This window comes from Lissotriton helveticus, chromosome 6 (genome assembly GCF_964261635.1).
Source record: "Lissotriton helveticus chromosome 6, aLisHel1.1, whole genome shotgun sequence".
Taxonomy (NCBI): domain Eukaryota; kingdom Metazoa; phylum Chordata; class Amphibia; order Caudata; family Salamandridae; genus Lissotriton; species Lissotriton helveticus.
In genome coordinates, this window is record NC_136067.1 from 38132809 (window position 1) to 38160484 (window position 27676).

General features: G+C 43.7%; 1 protein-coding gene across 1 annotated transcript in view; it reads left to right on the forward strand.

The window, feature by feature from the left end:
• Positions 1–27676, forward strand: part of KIF6 (kinesin family member 6) — a 1617941-nt gene that overhangs the window by 425057 nt on the left and 1165208 nt on the right. The window contains exon 7 of the mRNA XM_078647330.1: positions 12072–12278. Coding sequence (XP_078503456.1) covers positions 12072–12278 — 207 coding nt within the window. The remainder of the gene's footprint in view (positions 1–12071; positions 12279–27676) is intronic.

Genomic DNA, 27676 nt, shown 5'->3' on the forward strand with positions numbered 1-27676 from the left:
ATTTAAGCGTGTTTCCTACTTCTTCTGTTGAGAGTTGACCCCACGAAGAGAGACAGGTGGGTGAAGTAGGGCACGAGAGAATGGTTTCTTCACACCATTGTGACCATTGCTCTAAAGAGCTCAGCACAGTGTTTCGCAATGTCAGCGCCTTCCTCCTCCTCCTTAACATTGTGGATCCTGACATTATTTGTATGCAGCCTATCTTCCAGGTCTATGCATTTGTCTTGAAACACTTTCAGTTCTTCTTCTAGATGACCTTAGGATGATTGTGACTCCATTTCCTGGCTTGGGAGGACTATGTCATCTTCATTAGTGATCACACAATGCCTGATACCTGTATGTCTGTGTCTGCTAGTACTGTAGTTTTCTTGGATTTCAGCGTTTGTGACTGTGCCATGACTATGTCCGATATTGTCTGTGCTCTCCAGGAGGAACAGCCTCAAGTCTTTCTTAGTTAAGAGAGAGGTGAACTATGTTTTTACCACCATTAAACCTGCCGGCTCCTATCCAATTTTAATGCCTTACCTCCAGACGTGTTCCGCCAGTGGTCCTTAAAATCTTTTCCTACCTGGTCATTGCAGTGAAGGTTTCAAACTATAGTTATATCAATTTTGGGATTGAACACTTAAGCAGATGAACCTGTCACAGTTAAACATGAGCCTCAGTCAGGGGCAAAGAGATCTCCAGTTTGAAAACAAAAGAGAGATTAGGACCTGCCAGGTGACCAAATTGTAAAGTAGAGAAAAGCTGCAATGATCCTTGCAGAATACCCTTGCGTCTCTCAGGCATCACATTGGACTTACGCGCCCGGGCGCCACATCTTGTGCTTTCACCTCTTGCCCCACAGAGGCTGAGCAGAGTATGTTATGCCTCACCTCCATGTCTAGTTTCCAAGCCGGCGGTTAATTTGAGCCTTGTCTTGTTCTTGTGCTGCGTACAAAGCGAAGGCGTCAAGATGGCTGGCGCATCTAGTCCCCGCAGCCATAGGGTGAGGCAGCGGTCTGCTTCTCAATGCAAAGCCCTGTAGGGTGCAAACAGGCTCAGAGGGTGCCACATCCCTTTAGCGGGACATCGCCGCCTTATGGAGTCATAATTGTGTCCTCACTTTCAGGTGTGGGACGCCCAGTGCGGTGGTCACCTGGCCAGAGCGCCATCTTTGCTTTTGTCACACCCGCATTAAAGCTGTTTTAAAGTAATACGCGGTTTTTGTTGGTGGGTTTGATGTTGATGTCTTAATTTCCTCTTTGCTGATCAATAACTCTGCATACAAAATGGTTATAAGTTTCTTTTGTATTTTGATGGTAAATGTTATCCTTATGATGTTTTTTGTTCAGATCAATTATTTTGTGGATTTGGTCTTACATTCTATGCATTCCAAGGTTTCGATTTGTACTTCTGATGATTAAATATTTGAAAACTAAGTTTGCAGTTTTAAAGTTCACATGAACCAGGGAAACACTATCTCTGTCGCTGTTAAATGTGTGTAGAATGTGGGAATGAATGGTGCTCCTTTTTGAAAAACAAAAACTTCTTTTTTGGTCAACTGGTAACGAGAAATTTGATTGCCAGGTTTCTGTTTGTCTCCTGAGTGTTCTTCCTCCACTTTCCTGTTCTGGTTTCTTTCCTTCTTCTGGGCTCCTGTATAAAGCACCTGTGTTCTTGCTGGTTGAGGGTCTTTCGTTTTTCCATCTGCATTTCTAGAGAGGACTGTTGACATGGTTGCCTGTTTTTTCCTTATTTGGTTCACCCGCTCTTCTCTTGAAGTTTTTTTGTTTATATTCCTATTTATATTAAATTTAATTCTGGCTATAGATTGTTTTTTCTCTTCAGGTGTGCTGTTTTCTCATATTGAATTCTTGTCACTGTTTTTCTCTTTGTCTTTCTATCTCCCTAGCTTCATAATTTCACCATGAAGTAATTAAATGTCATGCTTGCTTCCCTCCCTCTCTCCCCGTCTTAAGTACCCTACTATACTTCTCAGTTTTCCTCCTTCCCTCTACTGCATCTTTCAGTTAGCTAATACTTAATAATCTGATACATCTTTCTTTCCCTTTATCTCTCCCACCATGCCAATATTGTTATTTAGGGCCGTATGTATCATCAACCTGATTTGCGATTCTCAAATAGCGATTTTTTAGAAATTGCTATTTGAGAATCACAAATAGGTATGTATGTACAAAATCACAATTTTTTTAGTGATTTCTTAGTATTCCTTAATTGCGATTAGCAAATTGTGAATCTCAATTAAGGAATACTTTCCCATGCATTTCCATGGGCCAGGAGGCCCATAGGAATGAATGGGAAGTTATTCTCAATTTGCGATTCGCAATTTGAGAATCGCAAATTGAGAATAATTTCAAGGGTACAGGGGTGTCCAAAGGACACCCTGTTGCACCCCTGAAAAAAGCATGGGTGCACATGTGGCGCACATACATGCCCTAAGGGCATGTATGTGCGTCACATGGCACTTTGAAAAATGCAAAAAAGTGAATTTTTCAAGGAATTTGCAAATTACCACCAACTTGAAGTTAGTGGTAATTTGCGATTCCTTAGGGCCAATTAGCATTTTTTTTTATGCTTCTTACATTGCATTTAAGGAATTGCAAAATTTGCGATTCCTTAAATGCAATTGCAAAATTAGGAATCGCAAATTTTGCGATTCCTTATTTTGCACGCAGATTTCTTTGATACATACCATTTAGCACTAATGCGTTCGCAAACGCTGAAATTCGGTGGATTTCGGCGTTTGCGAACGCATTAGTGCTTGATACATATGGCCCTTAATCTTTAAGTATCCCTCTATTTCTCAGTTTCCTCTTTGTCTCTTCCATTTCCCAACATTTCCTTCTTAAAATTAGGTATCTTTCATCATCCTTTAGTTTCCTTCTATCTCTCTACCCTCAATGTCTCTATTTCTCTCCTTCTCTCGCGCCCATATTCCCAGTATTGCCATCTCATCTTTAAGTATCCCTCTACGTTTCTTAACTTTCTTCCCTCTTGTTCGGCTGCATTCCTACTTTGGTATCTAATATTTGATGACATTTCTTTGTTTTCCTCCATGTCTCTGGCAGTGCTGTTTAATATCTAAGCGCCCTTCTATATCTCTTAGTTTCCTTTCATCTCTCTCCATCTTGCCAATATCGCCACCTAATATTTAGGTATCTCTCTATATCCTTGTTACCCTCCATTTCTCTCAAATTTATCAGTATCTACTTCTTCTAATAAGCATCCTTCCACAACTGGTTCCTTCTTTCTCTGCGTTTCCTGTCACCTCACTTCCCCTCTTTATTCAGTCCTGTCTAACACAAAGTGGTGCAGTTGCCAGGGGTCATTGGATGGCATTGATACAGCAAGTCAAGACTCCTGTGTACCTTTCCACTGTGCCTATAGCGGAACCCATAGGCAATCCAGCCTCAGTGTGGCTCAATGGTTAGAGCGGCAGACCCTGATGCAGAGGTCTGGCCCGGGACCAGGGTTCAATTCCCGCCTCGGCGGGTCTTGGGCTCAATTTCCTCGGACCTGATAATTCTCGCCTCGGTGCCTATTCTAATCATGGGTCCCACTTTGCGACTCTGGGCAATAGCTTGCTTAATCTCCACAACGGCCCCAACAGCGCTGGGATGCCTGGCCTCCACCTTTGGGGAGCCCAGGAGTGGGCACTTCACAGGGAAAAGCCAGGAAGGGTTCCTCAGCGGTATGCGTACAAGCGCCGAGATGCCTCATGGGTGATTTGTGCGCTATACAAGTACTACACATTTACATTATTAAGCTGCATTCATCATAGGTGCCTGCCTTTGGGGTGTCTGGCAGAAGTCTGTGACCGCCTTGCTGGCCGAGTGAACACGACGGATGTACAAATGCCAGTGTGCCGGACGGACTGCAAGAGTGTTTCCATGATCCTCCCACTGGTAGAGTGCAGCGGGTAGGTCACCTGATCACATTTGTTGTTTGACTACCCGCGACACAGAAGCTTCAGCGGCCGCATAAGACGCTTGTGGTCTTTGTATTGCAGCTGTGCTTGGTGAAAGGACTGTGGACCTTTGTAGAGTTCTGGTCCTCCTGTGAGATTCCCTTTGTTATATTGTTGTATCTTATGGCAGTGGTTCTTCCGCTAAGGAAGCTCCACCAACTATAGCACGAATCACATTATTTACTGCTACCACCCTGTGTCTGCTAGGCCCTCTGTCTCGATGTCTACCACTGCTACAAGTGGGACACTTGTAAGAAGAGGTGGCTACAGCCCACAGAGTAGAGATAGCGTCATAAGTTCATTATGTTAACATGGGATCCATGATCTATCAAGCTTGTCGAACCCCTTCTCACAGACTTCGGTGATCGAATGGTCACCCAGAAGAGGGTTTGAGATGCTTGCATGGACGCCCATGGTAAGTGCTCGCGGACGAGCGAGTCACTAGGGAAGGGTTTGAGATGCTAGCTTGGACGCCCATGGTTAGCGCTCGCGGACGAGCGAGTCCCCAGGGAAGGGTTTGAGATGCTTGCTTGGACGCCCATGGTAAGCGCTTGCAGACGAGCGAGTCCCGAGGGAAGGGTTTGAGATGCTTGCTTGGACGCCCATGGTAAGCGCTCGCAGACGAGCGAGTCCCCAGGGAAGGGTTTGAGATGCTTGCTTGGACGCCCATGGTAAGCGCTTGCCGACGAGCGAGTCCCAAGGGAAGGGTTTGAGATGCTTGCTTGGACGCCCATGGTTAGCGCTCGCGGACGAGCGAGTCCCCAGGGAAGGGTTTGAGATGCTTGCTTGGACGCCCATGGTAAGCGCTTGCGGACGAGCGAGTCCCGAGGGAAGGGTTTGAGATGCTTGCTTGGACGCCCATGGTAAGCGCTTGCGGACGAGCGAGTCCCCAGGGAAGGGTTTGAGATGCTTGCTTGGACGCCCATGGTAAGCGCTTGCGGACGAGCGAGTCCCCAGGGAAGGGTTTGAGATGCTTGCTTGGACGCCCATGGTAAGCGCTTGCGGACGAGCGAGTCCCCAGGGAAGGGTTTGAGATGCTTGCTTGGACGCCCATGGTAAGCGCTTGCGGACGAGCGAGTCCCCAGGGAAGGGTTTGAGATGCTTGCTTGGACGCCCATGGTAAGCGCTTGCGGACGAGCGAGTCCCCAGGGAAGGGTTTGAGATGCTTGCTTGGACGCCCATGGTAAGCGCTTGCGGACGAGCGAGTCCCCAGGGAAGGGTTTGAGATGCTTGCTTGGACGCCCATGGTAAGCGCTTGCGGACGAGCGAGTCCCCAGGGAAGGGTTTGAGATGCTTGCTTGGACGCCCATGGTAAGCACTCGCGGACGAGCGAGTCCCCAGGGAAGTGCTGCATGGGTCAGTGTGAACTATTCATATTGCTTGTGTAGTTGGTTCATTTTAGGTCACACTCATAAATTGAAACCACCTGGCTGCTTGCAGCAGTAGCCTGCCCCTCCCAGTCGTATGTTTAGTTAACCTTCTAAAACCCACAGTGCGGTCTAGGGTTGAGTGCTTGCGCGCGGCGTAGATGTGTAGCGTCTTGTTTTCTAGTTTGCTGTCCAGCTGCACAGTGGATCCTCTGTACACATGTCAGAGTTCCAGGAACAGTCTCTCTATTGTTTGGGTAGAAATGCTGCTGTCATCTCATTCCCTAGGGCCCTCATCTTCTTGTGTGGCCATTTGTTTGACTTTCTCTTCCTGTACATCTGAGGTTGTGGCTCGGATTTAGCTCTTCGAGCATGCGCACCACTTATCTGTCCTGTGCAGACCAGTGGGTCCTGCCTCGTCAGAAGTGGCCCAATGTTCTGCACCCAGTTTACCACGTGTGGGTCCACACCCGCTCCAACCACAAAGGGTCTGGGGCGGTGGGCACAGACACAGCCCGGGACCTGCCTTACCTCCTTTAGCGCCATGGGGGAGCACACAACGGTCCTTCCACCCACGCCACAATCTTTCATGACCCTGGACACCCTGTCCACTGGATGGACCTACGTCTGCCCCATACTGCCCCCCCACATACATTTGACAACCTGCTCAGTGCAGGTGGTAAATGTCAGTAGAATAGTTTGTGGAATCAGGGAAAATGTAGATTCACCCCAATATTCGTAGGTCTGAGGCGGTGTCTCCCATTGTGGGGCCTAGTAGTGGTATTTGCCAGTTTTAAGGGTGGGGATACTACCTGGAATAGTAGGTTCCAAGCCTCCAGCATTGGCACACGTAAATCTTCCCAGTTTGTAGTATTGGCCGGTATCTTTTGGAGAAAAAAATCTGTCCTTCTATGGGGTCCGACGCGTATTTGGCGCTGTTGAACTATTCGGTATAAAACTGCCCATCCCCCATCACTGGAGATGCTACCGTCCCTGACAGCGTTGACCCGGTTCCCCCGGGGACGTTCCATGGCTGATCCACCGCTCACTTTGTCTTTAGGGCACCCCATTTAGGACTTCCCTTTGTTATGCGTTTCTGCTGTCCTGTATGTGATTACAAAGGGTGATCTTTTCTATTACTCTAGTCCACCTTTACCTGTGTAAGCTGTGCTGTGCTTCAGTTGTTAATAAGTGATGTGTACATTTATTCTTAGTTTTACGGCTTCAAAAGTCAGCCCCCTCCTTGCCTCTAGCTCAGCTCTTTCCCCCTCCTGAACTAGCGCTTTATCACCTGCTTCAAGCAGGAGCAAAATGTTTGTGGATTTGAGCTTTCTGTTCCCCTTGGAAGGGAGTAAACATGCTAACTCGGGCACAATATTCCAGAGTCCACATGTTATTCCTCATTCAGGGTTCGAACAACTTGCAGTCCCTGCATCTCAGATGGACACCGCCCAGTGTCATGAATTTCGACCCCAGTACCTCCCGCAAGGGTAATGGGGAACTCGTCCCTAAGCCATTGGTTTCATGCCACAAATCTTAGTTCCTGCAAAAAATCAGCCATTTCTAATTTTCCGTTCGTGTGAAATAAGTCTTAACCTATGAAGGCCCTCCAACGCCGCACGCCTCGCAACCCGTCATGGAGCTTAGCAAGGCAGGATTTAAAATGTTGGGATAAACGGGCAAAGATCTGAATGTCTCTGTGTATGATCATTCCTTGCACTCTAAAGAGAGAATTTGTTTAATATAAATGTAAAATCAGAGGAGAGAAAGCGGATCATTATGTAGCACCAAGAAGTACCGGGGTGAATTGGGGTGTCCACTTCAGAAACGAGCGGAACCATTGTAAATGTGTTTGTATTTATATAGCGCCTTCTACCCAGAGGTCTCGTAGCGCTGTATTCATACCGCTGTGGAACCCATCCTGGCTCTCCCTGTGAGGTGTCCACTCCTGGGCACCCTCAAGGTGGAGGCCAGGCATCCTTAGCGTTGTGTGGGTCGTTGTGGAGATTAAGCAAGCTATTGCCCAGAGTTGCAGAGTGGGACCCATGATTAGAATAGGCACCGAGGCGAGAATTATCAGGTCCGGGGAAATTGAGCCCAAGACCCGCCGAGGCGGGAATTGAACCCTGGTCGGGGCCAGACCTCTGCATCAGGGTCTGCCGCTCTAACCATTGAGCCGCACTTCTCCACCTTCAAGAGACGCTTCATCGGGACACCGCAGGTTCAAATCTATGAAAAGACTGAGATCAGGCCCCAGCACTGAATGACCTTCCTCTAAAGGTGGATGACTCTTCAGTGGTGGAACTGGACATGGATATGCTGCTTTCCAAAGCAAGCGGAGTGCGCTGCGGGAAGCACCAGGGACCCCTCATCTGATTCACAAAGCTGCTCAAGAGACATCCCTGTCCCTTCACTCCATCAAACATGGGGGTCTCTGGGTGTTTTACATAAGTAATGTACCCACTTTCCTTTAGCGTTCTACATGTACATTTGTGGATTCGGTGGCAAAATAATTTGTAACGCTTGTGAATGCTTAAGAATCTCCCTGCGGCTCGGAAGGTGTTCACTACTGGTTTGCTACCTTCACAAGGGCCACACCTGTCCTCCCCTGGGACACCCATGTTCGGTCCCCTATCCCTCCGTGCTAAGAGATTATCTATCCCCAGGGATCAGGAAAATATTGAACTCTCATTGTGTGAGAAGGATCTGTTTTTCTGACTGTAAACCCAGTGTGCGCGCACCTTGGTGAAAGGTACGTGTGCGGAAAGCTTGTAGGCTGGGCACCAGTGCCCACTTTCACCTTCTCTTGATAGTTCCTGAACTTCTGATCTCTCTGGTGACTGCCTCTGTTTCTTTCATACACCTGCCATTGTTCATACATGGAAGCGGCCAGCTCCAATGGAGTGATGGATAACACGTAATAAGTAAACAAAATGGAATCCACTTGGGGGGTGGTGGTGGTCCCTACTGTGGTGGGGAGCACACCGTGTTGTTTAAATACCCCTCACACACCAACAGGCCCCTTGGTGTCATGCTTCATCATTGGGGTCTTCGCACCCCTCTACGGGATGCGGCATGCTACGACCGACGACTACGTGGGAGCACTTTCTGTGGACTATGTGTGGATGTGTGTGGGGTTCTAAATGTGAGTGGTGGAGTGGTGAAAGTGATACCTTAAAAAATACCTGGCTCGTGGGGGAAAAAAAAACTTTAATTAAGCCCCGGGCTGGTATTGTTAAAAAAAAAGGGTGCAGTGTGAGGTTACTGGTGTATAATAATGTACATTAACCTCTTTTTAGTGCGTCGACATGAACATGTTTCGGAGTGCGAAACTCCTTCTTCAGGACGGGAAATGCACAAAATTCCCCACATTACTCACATGAATGTATATATAAAAGTGTATTATACAAAAATAGTGAACTATAGGTGTTTATGTACCTAAATTGTAGTTCAACACGTAGTCTCTGCGCCCAGTTGGCTTTTTTTTTCACGACCTGGAGATGGATAACACACCTGAATACCAATCCTGAGACAGTAGGTTTGATTGCTAGTTACTGGGTCCACATTGACCTTATCAACAAATCAGCTTGTCTCGTTGTGTGACGCAGGTCAATTCCCTTCCAATGAAGATCCTCTTACCCTTTATGTGAAGGCGCCTCTGAAGGTTTGCTTGGTTTCTCCAGGCAGCTTCCTATGGAGCAGTGATCCACTCTGATGGCCGCCTCTTAGTATCTCTCTTGTGTGAGTGTCCCAATGTGGCAGCCATACTGAAGTCAGGCACATAGACTATCTCAAATGGCCGCCTACCCCACTGTTTCACTTTGTCTCCTAAGGTTCCCTTCATCCCTTAGGGGAGCACTAAGAACCCCCATTATAAAATCTGTTATATATCTGAGGGTAGATACTAGGGCCAGAATGAATGATTGTGGTTGGCATGTCCATAGGAGATACTGGGGATTAGGAGATATTTCTTCTGGAATGGGGAATAACATTAGGGACCCATGAATGCTGGGTATTCTTCTTCTGTACCTTGAGTGTCCTGCACATTGCACTGCAAACACTGAGTCAGCAGGCGTAGAGTTTGACGGCCTCAGTTTCTAACACACCGACTCCTACACTGTGTGACCACGAGTGGTAAGGTCCCTACTGCCTTTCACTTATTCACCTGCGCAACCAGGAAATAGAGAGTGGATAGTTGTGCTGTCTCTGTATGCGCAGCAAGTCAGTGGAACACACTTCCTGTTCAGCTCCAAAGAACCTATACTGAATAAACTTTTATGTCCTTGGCAGTCAGTCTTATTAACTACTACAGGAAACTAGTAGAGAGTACTGTTGTCTACTACAGGAAACTAGCAGCGTGAGTAGTGTTGTCAACTACAGTAAACTAGCAGCGTGAGTAGTGTTGTCAACTACAGTAAACTAGCAGCGTGAGTAGTGTGGTCAACTACAGGAAACTTGTAGTGTGAGTAGGGTTGTCAACCACAGGAAACTAGTGAGAGTACTGTTGTCTACTACAGGAAACTAGCAATGTGAGTAGTGTTGTCAACTACAGGAAACTAGCAGTGTCAGTAGTGTTGTCAACTACAGGAAACTAGCAGTGTCAGTAGTGTTGTCAACTACAGAAAACTAGCAGTGTCAGTAGTGTTGTCAACTACAGGAAACTAGCAGTATGAGTAGTGTTGTCAACTACAGGAAACTAACAGTGTACGTGGTGTTGTCAATTACAGGAAACTAGTAGAGAGTACTGTTGTCTACTACAGGAAACTAGCAATGTGAGTAGTGTTGTCAACTACAGGAAACTAGCAGTGTCAGTAGTGTTGTCAACTACAGGAAACTAGCAGTGTCAGTAGTGTTGTCAACTACAGGAAACTAGCAGTATGAGTAGTGTTGTCAACTACAGGAAACTAACAGTGTACGTGGTGTTGTCAATTACAGGAAACTAGTAGAGAGTACTGTTGTCTACTACAGGAAACTAGCAGAGTTAGTAGTGTTGTCAACTACAGGAAACTAGCAGCGTGAGCAGTGTTGTCAACTACAGGAAACTAATAGAGAGTACAGTTGTTTACTACAGGCAACTAGCAGCGTGAGTAGTGTTGTCTACGACAGGAAACTCCCAGTGTGAGTAGATTTCTCAACTACAGGATACTAGCAGCCAGGGAGAAAACATGCTAACTAACTAGAGTACAATATTCCAGATTCCACACGTTATTCCCCATTCAGGGGGCGAACAACTTGCAGTCCCTGCATCTCAGATGGACACCGCCCAGTGTCATGAATTTCGACCCCCGGTACCTTCACGCAAGGATAATGTTGGGGGATTAGTGTTGTCACTACCAGAAACTAGCAGTGTGAGTGATGTTCTCAACTACAGGACACTAGCAGTGTTGTCAACTACAGGAAATTAGTAGAGAGTACTGTTGTCTACTACAGGAAACTAGTAGTGTTGTCTGTTACAGGAAACTAGCAGTGTCTAGTGTTGTCTACTACAGGAAACTGGCAGCAAATACTGTCTTACTGGAAAGTAGCAGTGAATACCATTGTCTATTCTAGCCTTAGAGTCAGCTGTACCAGGCTCTACCAACCATTACAAGGGAGATCAATCAATTAATCAATCAATCACAGTATTTGTAAAGCGCACTATTTACCCGTGAGGGTCTCAAGGCGCTGAGGGGAGGGTGGGGAGAGGGGGGGTGCTGCTACTGCTCGAAGAGCCAGGTCTTGAGGAGTCTTCTGAAGGTGAGTAGGTCTTGGGTCTGCTGTAGGTGGGTAGGGAGGGCGTTCCAGGTCTTGGTGGCGAGGAAAGAGAAGGATCTGCCGCCGGAGGTCGTTCGTTGGTTACGGGGGACCGCGGCGAGGGCGAGGCTGGCGGAGCGGAGCTGGCGGGTGGGGGTGTAGAAGGTGAGTCGTCTGTTGAGGTTTGCTGGTCCCGTGTTGTGGAGTGCCTTGTGTGCGTGGGTGAGGAGCTTGAAGGTGATCCTCTTGCCGACGGGGAGCCAGTGCAGGTGTCTCAGGTGGGGAGTGATGTGGCTGCGGCGGGGGGGTGTTGAGAATCAGACGTGCCGAGGCGTTCCGGATGCTTTGAAGCCGCCTCAGGAGTTTGGCCAGAATTCCTGCGTAGAGTGCGTTTCCGTGCTCCAGCTTGCTGAGAAGTACTTAAATGCTGGTAAAGCCCACTAAGGAGGGCTCTAAAGCTTTTCGAACATTTTTCCCCTAGAGGGCAGATGTTCTAATTTGTAAAACAAAGGCCTCACGGAGCCAGAGGAGGTTGAAATCCCCTTGGGCTCCATGAGGCATTGGAATGTTGATATGCCGGGCTTCTACCAGCCATTAGAAGCCCAAAGCACTCAATTTCCCTCAATGGAGCGCTCAACATTCCGGTGTTCTAATTCAGGACACTAGCAGTGAATAACTTTGCCTACTACCGGAAACTAGCAGTGGATAATGTTATCTATTGCAGTAAACTAGCAGTGAGTAGCGCTGTCTACGATCATTGTGATGGTTGTCCTCCACAAACAGGAACAACTAGAAAGATCTCCACAGATCTACAGGCCGATTGCATTCCATTAAAGTTGGTGTGTTTGTTTTTGTTATACATTTTGTTTGTACTTTTAGGTTTGTCGCTGGGTTTATCATTTTAAAAAGTAGTGCATTTGCAAGAGAAACCATCCAAAGTAACTATGCTGATAAGAGAGAATGAAAACATTGAATCCCTGTTTTTCTCCCTTACCACCTAGACGCCAATGAACCAGGCTTCAACCCGCTCTCACTGCATCTTCACCATCCACATCTCCAGCAAGGAGCCCGGATCGGCGACCGTCAGGCGCTCCAAGCTGCACCTGGTGGACCTGGCCGGCTCGGAGAGGGTGGCCAAGACTGGCGTGGGTGGCCAGCTCCTGACCGAGGCCAAGTACATCAACTTGTCACTGCACTACCTGGAGCAGGTAGGACTGGCAGGGCTGTGTGTCCATCATCATTGTTGCATGTTGATTCCTGTTCAATTCTCTCAATCAGCAAACCAGGCGTTGACTAGGCATTTGCCCCAGATAGAATACCACCTAGACTTGTGGCTGAAACCTATCTGAGAATTGTTTGCAGAAGAACCACACACATGTGTCCCACTTTATTGAGCTGTTGAGATTTACGAATGTATCCTTATGGGGGCATTTGGTCTAGGGGCTAGTAAACACTGGAGCCACCAGCCCTAGTTTATAATCCTGGCACTTGGCTAAAAATCATGTGATTCTGAGCAACCTATGTTAGAAACTATGTGTAACATATTTTAACATGTTCAATCTCTGTGTGTTAAAGCTGGCAGTGCTGGTTAGTACAGCCCACCCCTCCCCCTACCACCACATCTGGGTTTAGTAAAGCAAGCGAAACTGGAAAGCACTTATATACATATCATACTGGTGGAAAGCACTTATACACATATCATACTGGTGGAAAGCACTTATACACATATCATACTGGTGGAAAGCACTTATACACATATCATACTGGTGGAAAGTACTTATACACATATCATACTGGTGGAAAGTACTTATACACATATCATACTGGTGGAAAGCACTTATACACATATCATACTGGTGGAAAGTACTTATACACATATCATACTGGTGGAAAGTACTTATACACATATCATACTGGTGGAAAGCACTTATACACATATCATACTGGTGGAAAGCACTTATACACATATCATACTGGTGGAAAGTACTTATACACATATCATACTGGTGGAAAGTACTTATACACATATCATACTGGTGGAAAGTACTTATACACATATCATACTGGTGGAAAGTACTTATACACATATCATACTGGTGGAAAGTACTTATACACATATCATACTGGTGGAAAGTACTTATACACATATCATACTGGTGGAAAGTACTTATACACATATCATACTGGTGGAAAGCACTTATACACATATCATACTGGTGGAAAGTACTTATACTTATACACATATCATACTGGTGGAAAGCACTTATACACATATCATACTGGTGGAAAGTACTTATACACATATTATACTGGTGGAAAGCACTTATACACATATCATACTGGTGGAAAGTACTTATACACATATCATACTGGTGGAAAGCACTTATACACATATCATACTGGTGGAAAGCACTTATACACATATCATACTGGTGGAAAGCACTTATACACATATCATACTGGTGGAAAGTACTTATACACATATTATACTGGTGGAAAGTACTTATACACATATCATACTGGTGGAAAGCACTTATACACATATCATACTGGTGGAAAGTACTTATACACATATCATACTGGTGGAAAGCACTTATACACATATCATACTGGTGGAAAGTACTTATACACATATCATACTGGTGGAAAGCACTTATACACATATCATACTGGTGGAAAGTACTTATACACATATCATACTGGTGGAAAGCACTTATACACATATCATACTGGTGGAAAGCACTTATACACATATCATACAGGTGGAAAGCACATATACACATATCATACTGGTGGAAAGCACTTATACACATATCATACTGGTTTAAAGCACTTATACACATAATATACTGGTGGAAAGTACTTATACACATATCATACTGGTGGAAAGTACTTATACACATATCATACTGGTGGAAAGCACTTATACACATATCATACTGGTGGAAAGTACTTATACACATATCATACTGGCGGAAAGCACTTATACACATATCATACTGGTGGAAAGTACTTATACACATATCATACTGGTGGAAAGCACTTATACACATATCATACTGGTGGAAAGCACTTATACACATATCATACTGGTGGAAAGCACGTATACACATATCATACTGGTGGAAAGCACTTATACACATATCATAATGGTGGAAAGCACGTATACACATATCATACTGGTGGAAAGCACGTATACACATATCATACTGGTGGAAAGCACGTATACACATATCATACTGGTGGAAAGCACTTATACACATATCATACTGGTGGAAAGCACGTATACACATATCATACTGGTGTAAAGTACTTATACACATATCATACTGGTGGAAAGCACTTATACACATTCATACTGGTGGAAAGTACTTATACACATATCATACTGGTTTAAAGCACTTATACACATATCATACTGGTGGAAAGTACTTATACACATATCATACTGGTGGAAAGTACTTATACACATATCATACTGGTGGAAAGCACTTATACACATATCATACTGGTGGAAAGTACTTATACACATATCATACTGGTGGAAAGCACTTATACACGTAATATACCGGTGGAAAGCACTTATACACATATCATACAGGTGGAAAGCACTTATACACATATCATACTGGTGGAAAGTACTTATACACATACCATGCAGGTGGAAAGCACTTATACACATATCATACTGGTATGTGAACCGCTCTTCATGTATCAAATGTTTCTGCTTATAAAATTGTTCTCATCAAAGCTTTCTGCTGCGCACGGTGTAAAGGTATGGGCAATAGCCACTACCTACAAATACCTAATTAATGCAATACAATTTAATTCCATTTTGCTCTAATTGTATCTGTCCCAGAACAATGAATCTGTATCAGCCTTTATTATACTTAAACATGTGACTGTGGAATCCAATGTCTGCCAGATAAGGAAAGCACTGAGGTGACCTCTTCCTACAAGATCAAGAACCCTGTAAGGGACATGAATTTCGGGTGTCAGTTTTTTAAATAGTCATTGAAAACAGAAAGCTGATGTTCATGCTGCTTTAAAAGTGCTCCCACTTTTGCTAAAGCGCCCCTTTATCAAATGAACAGGAACATTTGTCTTGCACTGACTGTAATGTTGCATTGTGTACGTGGGTGTCCCACTGACCATCCAGGCCCAGCCGCGACACTGTGCTGTGCACCTGGGACCAAGCTATGAAGGTGCTACTAAGAATTGCGTTCAATATCCTGTGTAACATGTGTAAACATTCTTGGGGCACCTGCCGTGGATACTTAAAGATCAAGGGCCTGAATTAGATTTTGCCGGAGGGGTTACTCCGTCACAACGGTAACAGATATCCTGTCTTCCGATATATAAATCCCATAGGATATTATTGGATTTATATTTGAGTGGACGGGATAACCATCAACTTTGTGACGGAGTAACCCATGCGCCGATATCTAAATCACGCAAACAGCACCACCATGTGGCAGCTGTCAGAAGTACCGGTGTTGTCAAGTAAGTGCCGGTGCCGAGCACCAGAAACGACCAGCTCAAGTTGTCGTGTATTTCTATAGGTTCTGAATCGATCCCCCTATTCCTGACCCTATTCTGGTTAAACTAACTAGCTAGTTAACTAACAGTCAGCCCATGAGGCATGAAAACCCCCATGATGCAGATACCGTTATCTGACGCAGTCACACTACGGCACAGGAACGTGTTATCTGATTAGGTCATAACGCTTGAGATCTAATTAGACAAGCGACATTCCTCCAGCCCCTGATAAAGCATACGACGTTCTCATAACAAATCAAACCTATGACAACCTGGATAATCCGTGCGGCCATTGTTTTGATTTCACAGAGAACTATTGCAAAAGAATGTGCTAACGAGCAAGTCGTATGACATCTTTATTGACGTACCTATGTCCATCCTTACGTCAATCTCGGCACCTTTAAGGTATAAATATTGCCGACCTTGCCCTATGCAAACACACGCGTGGTGACAAGACGGAGCAGCCACACTTGCCGAAGCCGAGAGCAGAAGCAGACCCCGCTGGCAGCAGCCCCGCCTTCCTGACGCGCTGAGAGACGCGCTGCTATCTCAAGCCGAGAGACCCAGCACCGGCGCTTCTGGGCAGCCCTCGCAGGCAGCCTGGAATATCGAGAGCAGAGAAAGAGATACCATTCCTCATTCATCCTACCTTCCAGGTACAGAACTGAATAACCCCTCACAGAGAATTCTTTAGTTATTAACTTGGCAAAAACAAACTTAACTTAAACTGTAACTTTCTATTCCCGCCCACGCATTAGACTTAGGTCAGGTACACGGGGTAGGCGTATTTAGAAACACCAGTTGAGTACGTTTAGTCAAATGTATATGTGTATGTAAATATATTTTAATCATTTTAAACATCATATGGCTCAGAAACCATATCAATGTTTTCACAGTATTATTTTATACTATTGCTTTTAATGTATGCACTTTACTTAACTATAAGTATTGCAATAATATCGATCCATTTCTCATGTATGAGAAAAGAGACTGATCAATAAATAACACCTTTTATTGAACACGCCCGTCTCTTCCTTTTCTCTACATTCTGATGAGACTAAGAATGCACGTACTGACTGAGTAAAATAATTGCCTTGTGCTCACACGACTCTTGAGATTGACTCTTGATTAGGGGAGAGCAAAGTTGTCATGTTCTATGGTTGTCAGAAACTAAATCCCTTCTTGTCTAATCAGGGAAGTTAATCCTTCCTTGAACATTCGAGAAAGTTTCTAGCGAACTCTGAGCTTAGCTGGCAAACCCAAAAATTAAGTCTAGTATCGACAGTAGTAGACCTAGTTAACGTCTGGTCTAGGCCTTTACTGCTGTAGGTACTATTCCAATGCGCAGAGCCTATTGGGAAGATAGGAGCTACACTACATGGCGCCCAACGCGTTTGGAAAGGGCGATAAAACTAACGTAAGACATTTAGAGTAACTCAGTCGTGCTTTCTCACTCAGACCCCTTTTCCCAAATACTCCAAAGACGTCTGGAGTGGGTGAAAGGTTATATCCTCCAAAACCTCGCAGGAGGGAACTCCTATGTATGGTTTTTGGTCAAGTCAACGTTGAAGGATAAACAGTTCCAAAATATTGTGCATCTAATCTCTGTTTCCATAAAGAAACCTGATCTGCAAATAAAAATAATACCATCCTGTCAGTAAAATGGGAGACAGTGATGGAGAAAGAGAGGCAGTTAGATTAGCAGCTGAAATAGCAGCAGCTGATAATGCTGCTCTAGAGGCAGACGGGGATATAATACTCATCCCGGTCGCCAAAAGAAGATCTATAACTCTAAAACTTATAGAAAATGGACTGACACCTAGAGGTGGAACAGTCATATTCGTAATTGAGGCACACGAATATCGGCAGACAGAGGTATACTATACATGGATACATTTTCCAGCAGCAAATGCTGTAACAAAGTACTTCCACTATTACAAAATAGAGGTTCCACCAGAAACATACACTCCTTTCGAGGAGGTGGAAGTACCACTCAAATTCCAAGAGCATTTGCTCTTATTTGATGGCGCCCTAAAACATAACAATCACATTACAAGGCTCGGTCCTTTAGGAAGACCAGGAGCAACGTGGCCGGTCTTAGCCGGATACACACCACATCCAGACATCGAAAGAATGCCTGCAGCAGAGCTATTAATACAGCTAAAACAACTACTAAAAATTCATAGACAATTAGTTCAGTATGTAATGCGGACTTCAACAATTCAGCCAGCGATTAAACTTCCACAGCTGACCCCTCACCAGGGGAACACAAATAAAATCACACCACAGAACATCCAATCCTGCCTAGGTAAAGTTCCAGCTAAACGGGAACAAATACCATTCTGGTTGGCACAGAAAATTACCCAAATAGAGGCGGTGTTTCCTGACACCACCCCGCTGGAAAAACACAGGATTCTGACTATATGTCTCCCAATGGGAATCGCACCACACATTGAGGACTGTGACACTTGGGGTACAGTCTTTGCTTCCATCTACACAAAAACGCACGGTGTTCCATCCATTTCGGTAATACCAGATGTGCTAAAACAAATTCAAGATGAATACGGTCCAGAACCTGCTTTAACTCTTGGTATGAAATTACTGAAAGACTTCAAGCAGGTCTCGGCTATATTATTAGCCAACATAAAAGGTGAAGCAGCAAACGTGGCGATCCGCCAGAGGTTAAAAGAGACAGATATAGCAGACCAACCAGCTGAAATTGCCAGAATCATAGAAAAATGCTATGAAGAACTAGGCAGAGATAGTCTAGGTGGAATACCAGTAAAACCGCAACTGACTACAAGTCCAGAAAAAATATTTTTTAATAATAATAATTCACCAAAAAAGAACTGGGATGGAAACAAACAATCCAATCCTAAAGAAAAGAAATTCCAGTCCAGAGGAAGGTCTCCTAGGCGAAGAGAGAAATCTCCAAACCAAAGACAGAGGTCACCGCAGAGTGACCCCTCTGGGAATAGATATAACCTTAGAAATAGGGATAATATTAAAAAACCTGATAGATATCAAGACATTGATACACGTCCCTCTCAATCTTTTCAGAATTCCTCGCAGAAATCGGAAAGAAGAGGACGATCAGAACAAAGAGAAGAGCACGCCAAGTCCAAAGACAAGGAACCTGCTCAGCTAAAAAAGAAATTACAATTTCCAAAAAAGAAGGTAGCCAGTATCAAGGTAGTTAACAATGCCGAGAATACTGAGGACACAACTGAAAAACGGAGAGTGGGCTCAGACAATGCTAGACAGCGCAGCAGAGGTGAGCATAGCTCGCAAAGTCCTTATGAATCATCTGGAGACAGTGGACACGAATGAATACCTTCAAGTGGAAACTGCAGATACCAGAGTTAGCAAGCCCCACAAGATATACGAGATAACATTACGTATAGAGGGAGATAAGACTAGGAAAATAAGGGGACTATTTTGGGATAACCTATCCAAAGGCTATGACATCCTTCTAGCTGAAAAAGACTGGCCACCAGAGTTTGTCAGGGAGTGCCCTCATGGCGAAGAAGTAATTATGCCTGCCTTCTCGAATCAAATCCCGATTCATAATAAATATACACTTGCTAGAAAGTGGGCAGTGGCCTTAGCACCTGCTTTATATAAAAATCATGTAGGATGGGATGAGGATTCTCCTCCTCACAAAATCCAGTTAAAATCACAACCTACTGCACAAAGGCAGTACCCAATTAAGCAAGAAGCTAAAAAACAAGTAAATGAAATACTAGATCAGCTAGAATACCAGGGGGTGATTGAAACTTGCACCTCACAAATGAACAATCCTTTGTTTCCGGTCTCCAAACCAGACAATTCATACCGTCTAGTTTTGGATTACCGACACCTTAACACATGTTGCAAAACGTTTGCAGTGCAAAACTCACACAGTGCTGCACTAATGAATAACATAGTGCGCAAAAAATACAAAACAACCTTGGACATCTCCAATGGATTCTTTTGTCAAAATATAGCACCAGAAAGCAGATATTTAACTGCATTCTCAGTAAATGGCACTCAAAAACAATTCTGTCGGTTAGCCCAGGGGTACAAGAACAGCCCGGGGGTATTCTCAGCGAGAGTAACAGAATTACTACAACTATATGATGATGAAGCATTATCTTATGTCGATGACATTTACTTAACAGATGATGACTTGGAGACTCACTTGAAAAGAGTGAACACCATAATTCTTGGGTTCGCTGCAGAGGGTTACAAATTCAACTTCAAAAAATCCAGAATTGCCCATCTGACAGTCCTATTCTTAGGATATGAGTTATCAAGTGAAGGCAAAAGCCTGGCAGACAATTTCCTAGAGAAATGTGCCGTAATCCAAGCTCCTAAAACACTAAAAAACCTACAGTCAATTCTAGGCTTCCTAAATTTCGGAAGAACATACATTGCAAATTACGCAGAAAGGGTCAAACCCCTTTATGATCTAATTAAGCCAGACTTTAAAAGATCCAGTTGGACTCAAACACACACAGAAATTTTGAGATCCTTACAAACAGACATGCTAATTAAAACAAAATTAGAAACCCGTGATAATACACGCAACCTTGTGATCCGAGTCATCCCAGGGAGATGCGGATTCACATACCTGACCTCTAATGAGGGAGAAATGGTACCAATTGCATTCAAATCACACATGTACACAGAAGCTGAACAGAAATTCAGTAATACAGAAAAAATCATTCGTGCAGTTCAAACCGCAATAGCTAGAGAAAAAGACATAGCTGACGGTAGACATATCACAGTCAGAACAGCAGAATCAGCCTTAGAGGCACTAACAACACCGTGTAATTTACCAACAACAACATTGAATCCGGAATGGATACAATGGGTGAATTCAATCACAACGGACAAAGTAGACTACTACTTTGATCCAGAACTAGAAGATTTAAAAAATCTAAAATATGAAAAGACGTATCCTCTGCCAATCGACATTCTGCCTCTACGACATTACGCCTGTGTAATCTACACAGACGGACATGCTCAACCGTCCGTTTGGGGAGAACAAGCATACAACCCCACATGTGAGATTACAAAAGAAGTGTGGCGCGGAGGTATATTAAAACCTCTATTAACAAAATCACACTCAGTAGAAACTAATTCAGAACAACAAACTGAAATAATCGCATTGAAAATGGCGCTAGATAATGCGGATCGCGAATTCCCGACACTTATAGTGTCAGATTCATATTACTGCGTCAAATCATATAACAGCGATTTGCAGACATGGATTCAGAACGGTTACAAAGATGACACAGATGCACCAATAAAGCAGAGACTGCTCTGGGAACAAATAGCTCTTTTACAAAAAGAAGTACCAAAGACTCACGTGACTCACTCACTGAGTCATCAACGTGATGGCGTTCACGTTGTAGGGAATTCATTGGCTGAAGCAGCCGCAGCGGCAGCCACTAAACCGGCTCCCGTAGATCTAAAAAAGCGTACATTAAAATACATTGACGGTGAAACATTGCTGGCGGTGAAAACGTCATCAAAAGGCGACTGCTCAGCGTTACCGATCAACTATCCACTCAATTATACATACATAATCGATGCAAACTCCGTCCCTTTTGCTCGAATCCCTGGAGTGGGGGATAGAGTGATTCCAAACATGGACAGGAGACACTTGTTAATCGCAGACGCACATATGGGCGAGGGTCTAGGACACCTCAAACTAAAAGTTTCTCTGGAAGATTTACAATCACGGTACTGGTGGCCAGGCATGAGCCTACATCATACCATGTTTGTAAAAAACTGCCCAAACTGCAACAGAAATCGCAGTGGGGAGAGAAAAAATAAAATACGGTGGAATCTGACTGCAGATAACATCACCACTAAAAAGAATGGCTTGCGATTAACATATACAGGCTAGTTTCCACTTATAATGTAGATCCTCAGCACTCGGCTGACGTCCGGACTGTTATACAAAGATTTGCGAGTCTAAATGGCATATACGCTAAGAGCATGCTACGTTCGACCATTTCTTTCACTCAGGCAATCCAGCCTGGGGGGGAAACATGGCCAAATGAGCACAGCCCAGCGGGAATCTTCTCACTTCCTTCCTGAGGGTATGGGATGGTGTAAAGAAAAAACCAAGGCAGAAAGCAATCTATAATAGAAAGGATATTAGGTTCGGGAGCTGGGTGGGTCAAACATCTAATAAGTGTCCAACGTAGTCTAAATAACTTGCCAAGAAATTCTCTGAAGGGATTCAGTCCGTACGAATTATTATTCGGAACTAGGATGTTGATCTCTGACCTTGATAGTCAGACTTCAGTGGTAATAGAAAAAACCTTTGATGTCAAAGACCGTTTGGCTATTTTGCAGGACTTAAACAAAACAAGAAAAGACCTGAGCAACATACAGTTGAAACAACAGCCAACGACCACTGAAGAATCACCACCTGTCCCAGCAAGACCTGTCTGGATTCCAAAAGTCGGGGATCTAGTCAGGGAGAAGATCGCGGTAAAGAAGGAATTTGGGCCTTCTTACAGAAAAGCAGTTCCTGTCTTGTCTGTCAACGGGACAAGATCAGTTGTGCTACCGCCACTTGCTGGAAAAAAGGAGAACCGAGTTGTATCCATCGACCTGGTAAAACCACAACATGTGGCCGATAACAAACAGTAGGCCAAGTGGACTCCCAATAAGTAGCAGAACACCAAGGTTTGCTACCAGTACAGAGGTCCTAACAAAGAGGCTCATCACATTCGAAACGCCTACAGAAGATCAACAAGGACTATGCAATAATGCAATAGAACTAAGACCTCTGAAAACCCAAATAAAAACATTTAGCAGAGACACACCAATCTACAATGAAGTACCGAGTGACAATGCAAGAAACAAAAATCCTGAAGCAATTGGAACAATTGACAGAACTGCATCCGGTTACTTCATCAACTTCGATGATTCCTCTGAAGGCTTCAGTGAATCAAAGACACAGCCATCATCAAAATCCTTTAAAGACAAAGCTAAGGAACTTTTGAAACAACTGAAAGAAACATATCTGGTTTCTCCATGGATTGAATTTTGGGTGGGTTTTGGTGCATTTATCCTCATACTTTGGCTCATCATGGTATTTACTTTGGGACGCTTCATTGAGGGAAAATATGCTAAAATGGACACAGCAAGTCAGAACATCAACTTGGTCCTCAAACCACACACATCTTCACACGTCGAGAAAAGAGAACTTTCTCCAGAACTTTCTTCAGCCAACTTCACAGCCAATCCGATACCTGGTGGGGTAGCCTGGGACAACACTGACTATGAAATTTATGGTCCGGTCGAGATCCTGAAATATCCACACCAAATCAAGATCTCCTTGAGTGACTTTGCAAAACCAAACTCATTTGCTGATGATTGGGACTTTGAAAGTATTAACAACATGATGTCTGACTTAGTAATGTCTGCTAAATTTACAAAACATGATTATTTGCAAGGTTCTACAAATTATGATAGTATGTATTGCTATAACCATTATGGTAACCATTTTTTACATAAATCTGCACAACCTAGAAATGTTTTAAATTATAATCAATGGGAACATTGTGCTACACCTCCAAAAGGGAGCTCTAGAACCGTTTATGACAAATATTCATATTTCTCAGGTTTTAACACAAGTAATGCTGAAACATTTTATTACAAATTGTCAAACAAGACAGGGATGAAAACCATGATAACCAACACAAAATTGATATATTCAGATTCATTCTTTGAAAAAATGAATACTTTTGGATTTGATTATTGGGACAAAAATGTTGATTTGAAAAGTGTTTGGGGTACAAAAGAATGGCAAGTACAGGGTTTAGAAGCTTTGTTTAGAGCCTGCATGATCCCAGAACAAATGATATTTTTAAATGACACTGTTCAACAAACCACCTGTCTTGGCTTAGCCAAAATCAAAGATTTAAATAACCTGTCTATTCCAAAGCCAACAATGTTTAGCAATAACTCTGATACAGATGAAGAGATAGACGTAAACCATATACTTAACCAAAACAGAACACATCCTGATTGGAAACAATGGTTGATCTGGCCCACAGACACAAATCACTGTCAAGATAGATTCCTGAATAAAACACAGGGTTTTAAAATGACCAGGCCAGACCCTAGATATCCCCAAAGACATCACCCAGGGATAATAACAACCTACAGTGTGGGCAAATTATGCCTTCAATGGCTTCAAACTTCCACACTGCCTGAAATTAAGCAACACCTAACTTTACTTACTGATGGTGCTGACTTGCGTGATTTCATAATGGGACCACGCAAACAGCGTCAAAAGCGTTTCATAGCAGCCTCTGTATATGCAGCATACAATGAGGCCTGGAAGGTTACTCAAATTGAAACAGCAGAGAGAATACGTGAAATTGATCGTATTAATTTGGAAAAATCACTTTCTGTAGTGGACAATGGGTTAATGACTCTGTCCTCCAGAATATTTTCATTGGACAGCATTGTGTCTTCAGCAATCGATATATTATCGCAAGACTTACTGTTATTACAACATGGTCAGTCACAATTGCGTTCTATTGTACAGCTTGGCTGGACGTTACAAAATCTGCGTTCAGGCTATGTGCCTTGGCGTTTAATCAACACAACGTCACTATTCCAAATCTTTAACCTTACTGATAGACAAATCGGTATGGCGCAAAAGGGTGCTGATTATACAATCTTGAGCATTGAAAAACTAGAAAGATTACCAATGACAATGTCAGAACGACCTGTCAGTGAATGGATAATCCACGGAATAATAAATATTCCAATCTCAACCTTCAGGTTTCAATACTGCCAAAAATATATACAGGCTGGCATGTACGAGAAATTGGGAAAGGGGTACCTTAAAACAACTTGGAACCTGCCCTATTCACATGCATGTGTCAGTAATAAAGGACAGAAAGTGTTTCTTAGTGGCAACAATTGTGCTATGTCACTAAGCGGCACGCTTCTGTGTAACGGAATTAGTTTGCATGGAGCCTGTGAAGGGAATTCATACAACCTTTCATGTCACCAGCAAGGCGCACCTGCAACTGAAATAGAACCATTCTTTCAAAGACTCTATAATGGGAGTTACATTCTTATTGTAGACCGCAGATGTTGCAGTCTTATGCCCGGGACTCCTTATCTAGTAACTACAACAGCGAAGGTCAAGTGCTGTGGACGTTCTTTGTTCCCCAGCTCCTTTCCAGACAGGGAGGCAAGGGCATGGCCCAGTTTGAAAATTACTTCTATTCGAATAGACACTTTAAGCAGAATGAAAACAGTGCTTCTTCAGACGCCTACAAGGCTCACGTCATCTAAAGAAACGTATGATCTACAAGTCGCAAGGACGACTGCAGAGATACATACATTATTATCAACCAATTCCCCCGTACATTTCGCGGAAATCCTGAGCGAAATCCTAAATATTTCTGATACCACAGGGGTCTCAAAAGTATTTAAGACTGTATTTTCGATGGCATTAACACCATTCAAAGCCATACTGGGTATTTTTCCAGATTTCGTCCATTCGATTTTTGGCGGACTTCCCCTGATCCTGGGACTAATTGCAGGAATCCTATTCCTAGTCCTTATTTTTCGTTATGGCAACCCATGTCACAGATCAAACTCTTGCGACAATGGAAGATACGATCCTAGCCATTGGATACCGGGACCGGATATCAAAAATCCTGGGACTCTCCCGGCTTAGAGACCTAAATATGACTTGGTTTCTATCATTTCGACCAATGTGGCAAAGGTGTGTTTTACCTGTACTAAGGTGTCTGCTATGCGGAGAAGAATGCGTGTTAGACACCTGTCTGACGCTACAATCGGATGCGCCGGTGGATGCAGATACACTGTTGGTTCCTACCAAGGTTCACGCTTTGTGCTGCCCTCAAAGGCTGCCAATCCTGATGACGGCATTCCTGGAATCTTCACCACTACGATTGAAGGGTAGTGAAGTTCAAGATGAAAGCAACATCGAACAGGTACGACCTTCTGTCAGCAATGCGAATCAGAATGTCAATGGAGACAATCATGCGCACGAATGCATGGTTACCCCTATTTCCGACTTAGTGGAACTTTCCCATGAAGCTGTTGACAGTTTTTTCGAAAGCCTGAATGATATGATGTTCTCTCCAGAACAGAAATAGAGACTTTTGAGTAAACTCGCACACGGCGTTCCCTGAATTCGGCCTTCAACTTAAAAAAATAAAGTCACATGAACAATTACAATCCAGTTCACGGACAGCGATTTTTTCAGCAAGCCCCTAAAATATTTTTCTATATATTTTTTTCCGGGACACTGATCTTCTGCTTAAAGTAAGAAACTATTCCTAGAGAACTAAGATTTCTATTTTTAGAGACTTTATAGACTTTAGCTGCCCGCTGGTATGTTCACAAATATTTTATTATGTGATGAAATGGTCTCGAACTTCCTTTCTGTATAGCCATATTAAGAGCCATTTCATGTGTATTTCTCATATACCAAAAAGCAATAATGCATAACAATGCGTGTTTACTTTTGCGTTTAATTCATAGCTTAAGTGCATAAGATATATATGACTGCAATTTTTCAGTATATTTGAAAATTTCAAAATGCATTTATGTATTTTGGGGTGGTAAGGTATACACTATACTCTATAGTATGTAGTACTATGTTATACTATGCATAGATTAGTAGATATGACCATAGTTAGCGTGGAGTGGGTGTCGTGTATTTCTATAGGTTCTGAATCGATCCCCCTATTCCTGACCGTATTCTGGTTAAACTAACTAGCTAGTTAACTAACAGTCAGCCCATGAGGCATGAAAACCCCCATGATGCAGATACCGTTATCTGACGCAGTCACACTACGGCACAGGAACGTGTTATCTGATTAGGTCATAACGCTTGAGATTTAATTAGACAAGCGACATTCCTCCAGCCCCTGATAAAGCATACGACGTTCTCATAACAAATCAAACCTATGACAACCTGGATAATCCGTGCGGCCATTGTTTTGATTTCACAGAGAACTATTGCAAAAGAATGTGCTAACGAGCAAGTCGTATGACATCTTTATTGACGTACCTATGTCCATCCTTACGTCAATCTCGGCACCTTTAAGGTATAAATATTGCCGACCTTGCCCTATGCAAACACACGCGTGGTGACAAGACGGAGCAGCCACACTTGCCGAAGCCGAGAGCAGAAGCAGACCCCGCTGGCAGCAGCCCCGCCTTCCTGACGCGCTGAGAGACGCGCTGCTATCTCAAGCCGAGAGACCCAGCACCGGCGCTTCTGGGCAGCCCTCGCAGGCAGCCTGGAATATCGAGAGCAGAGAAAGAGATACCATTCCTCATTCATCCTAACTTCCAGGCACAGAACTGAATAACCCCTCACAGAGAATTCTTTAGTTATTCACTTGGCAAAAACAAACTTAACTTAAACTGTAACTTTCTATTCCCGCCCACGCATTAGACTTAGGTCAGGTACACGGGGTAGGCGTATTTAGAAACACCAGTTGAGTACGTTTAGTCAAATGTATATGTGTATGTAAATATATTTTAATCATTTTAAACATCATATGGCTCAGAAACCATATCAATGTTTTCACAGTATTATTTTATACTATTGCTTTTAATGTATGCACTTTACTTAACTATAAGTATTGCAATAATATCGATCCATTTCTCATGTATGAGAAAAGAGACTGATCAATAAATAACACCTTTTATTGAACACGCCCGTCATTCTGATGAGACTAAGAATGCACGTACTGACTGAGTAAAATAATTGCCTTGTGCTCACACGACTCTTGAGATTGACTCTTGATTAGGGGAGAGCAAAGTTGTCATGTTCTATGGTTGTCAGAAACTAAATCCCTTCTTGTCTAATCAGGGAAGTTAATCCTTCCTTGAACATTCGAGAAAGTTTCTAGCGAACTCTGAGCTTAGCTGGCAAACCCAAAAATTAAGTCTAGTATCGACAGTAGTAGACCTAGTTAACGTCTGGTCTAGGCCTTTACTGCTGTAGGTACTATTCCAATGCGCAGAGCCTATTGGGAAGATAGGAGCTACACTA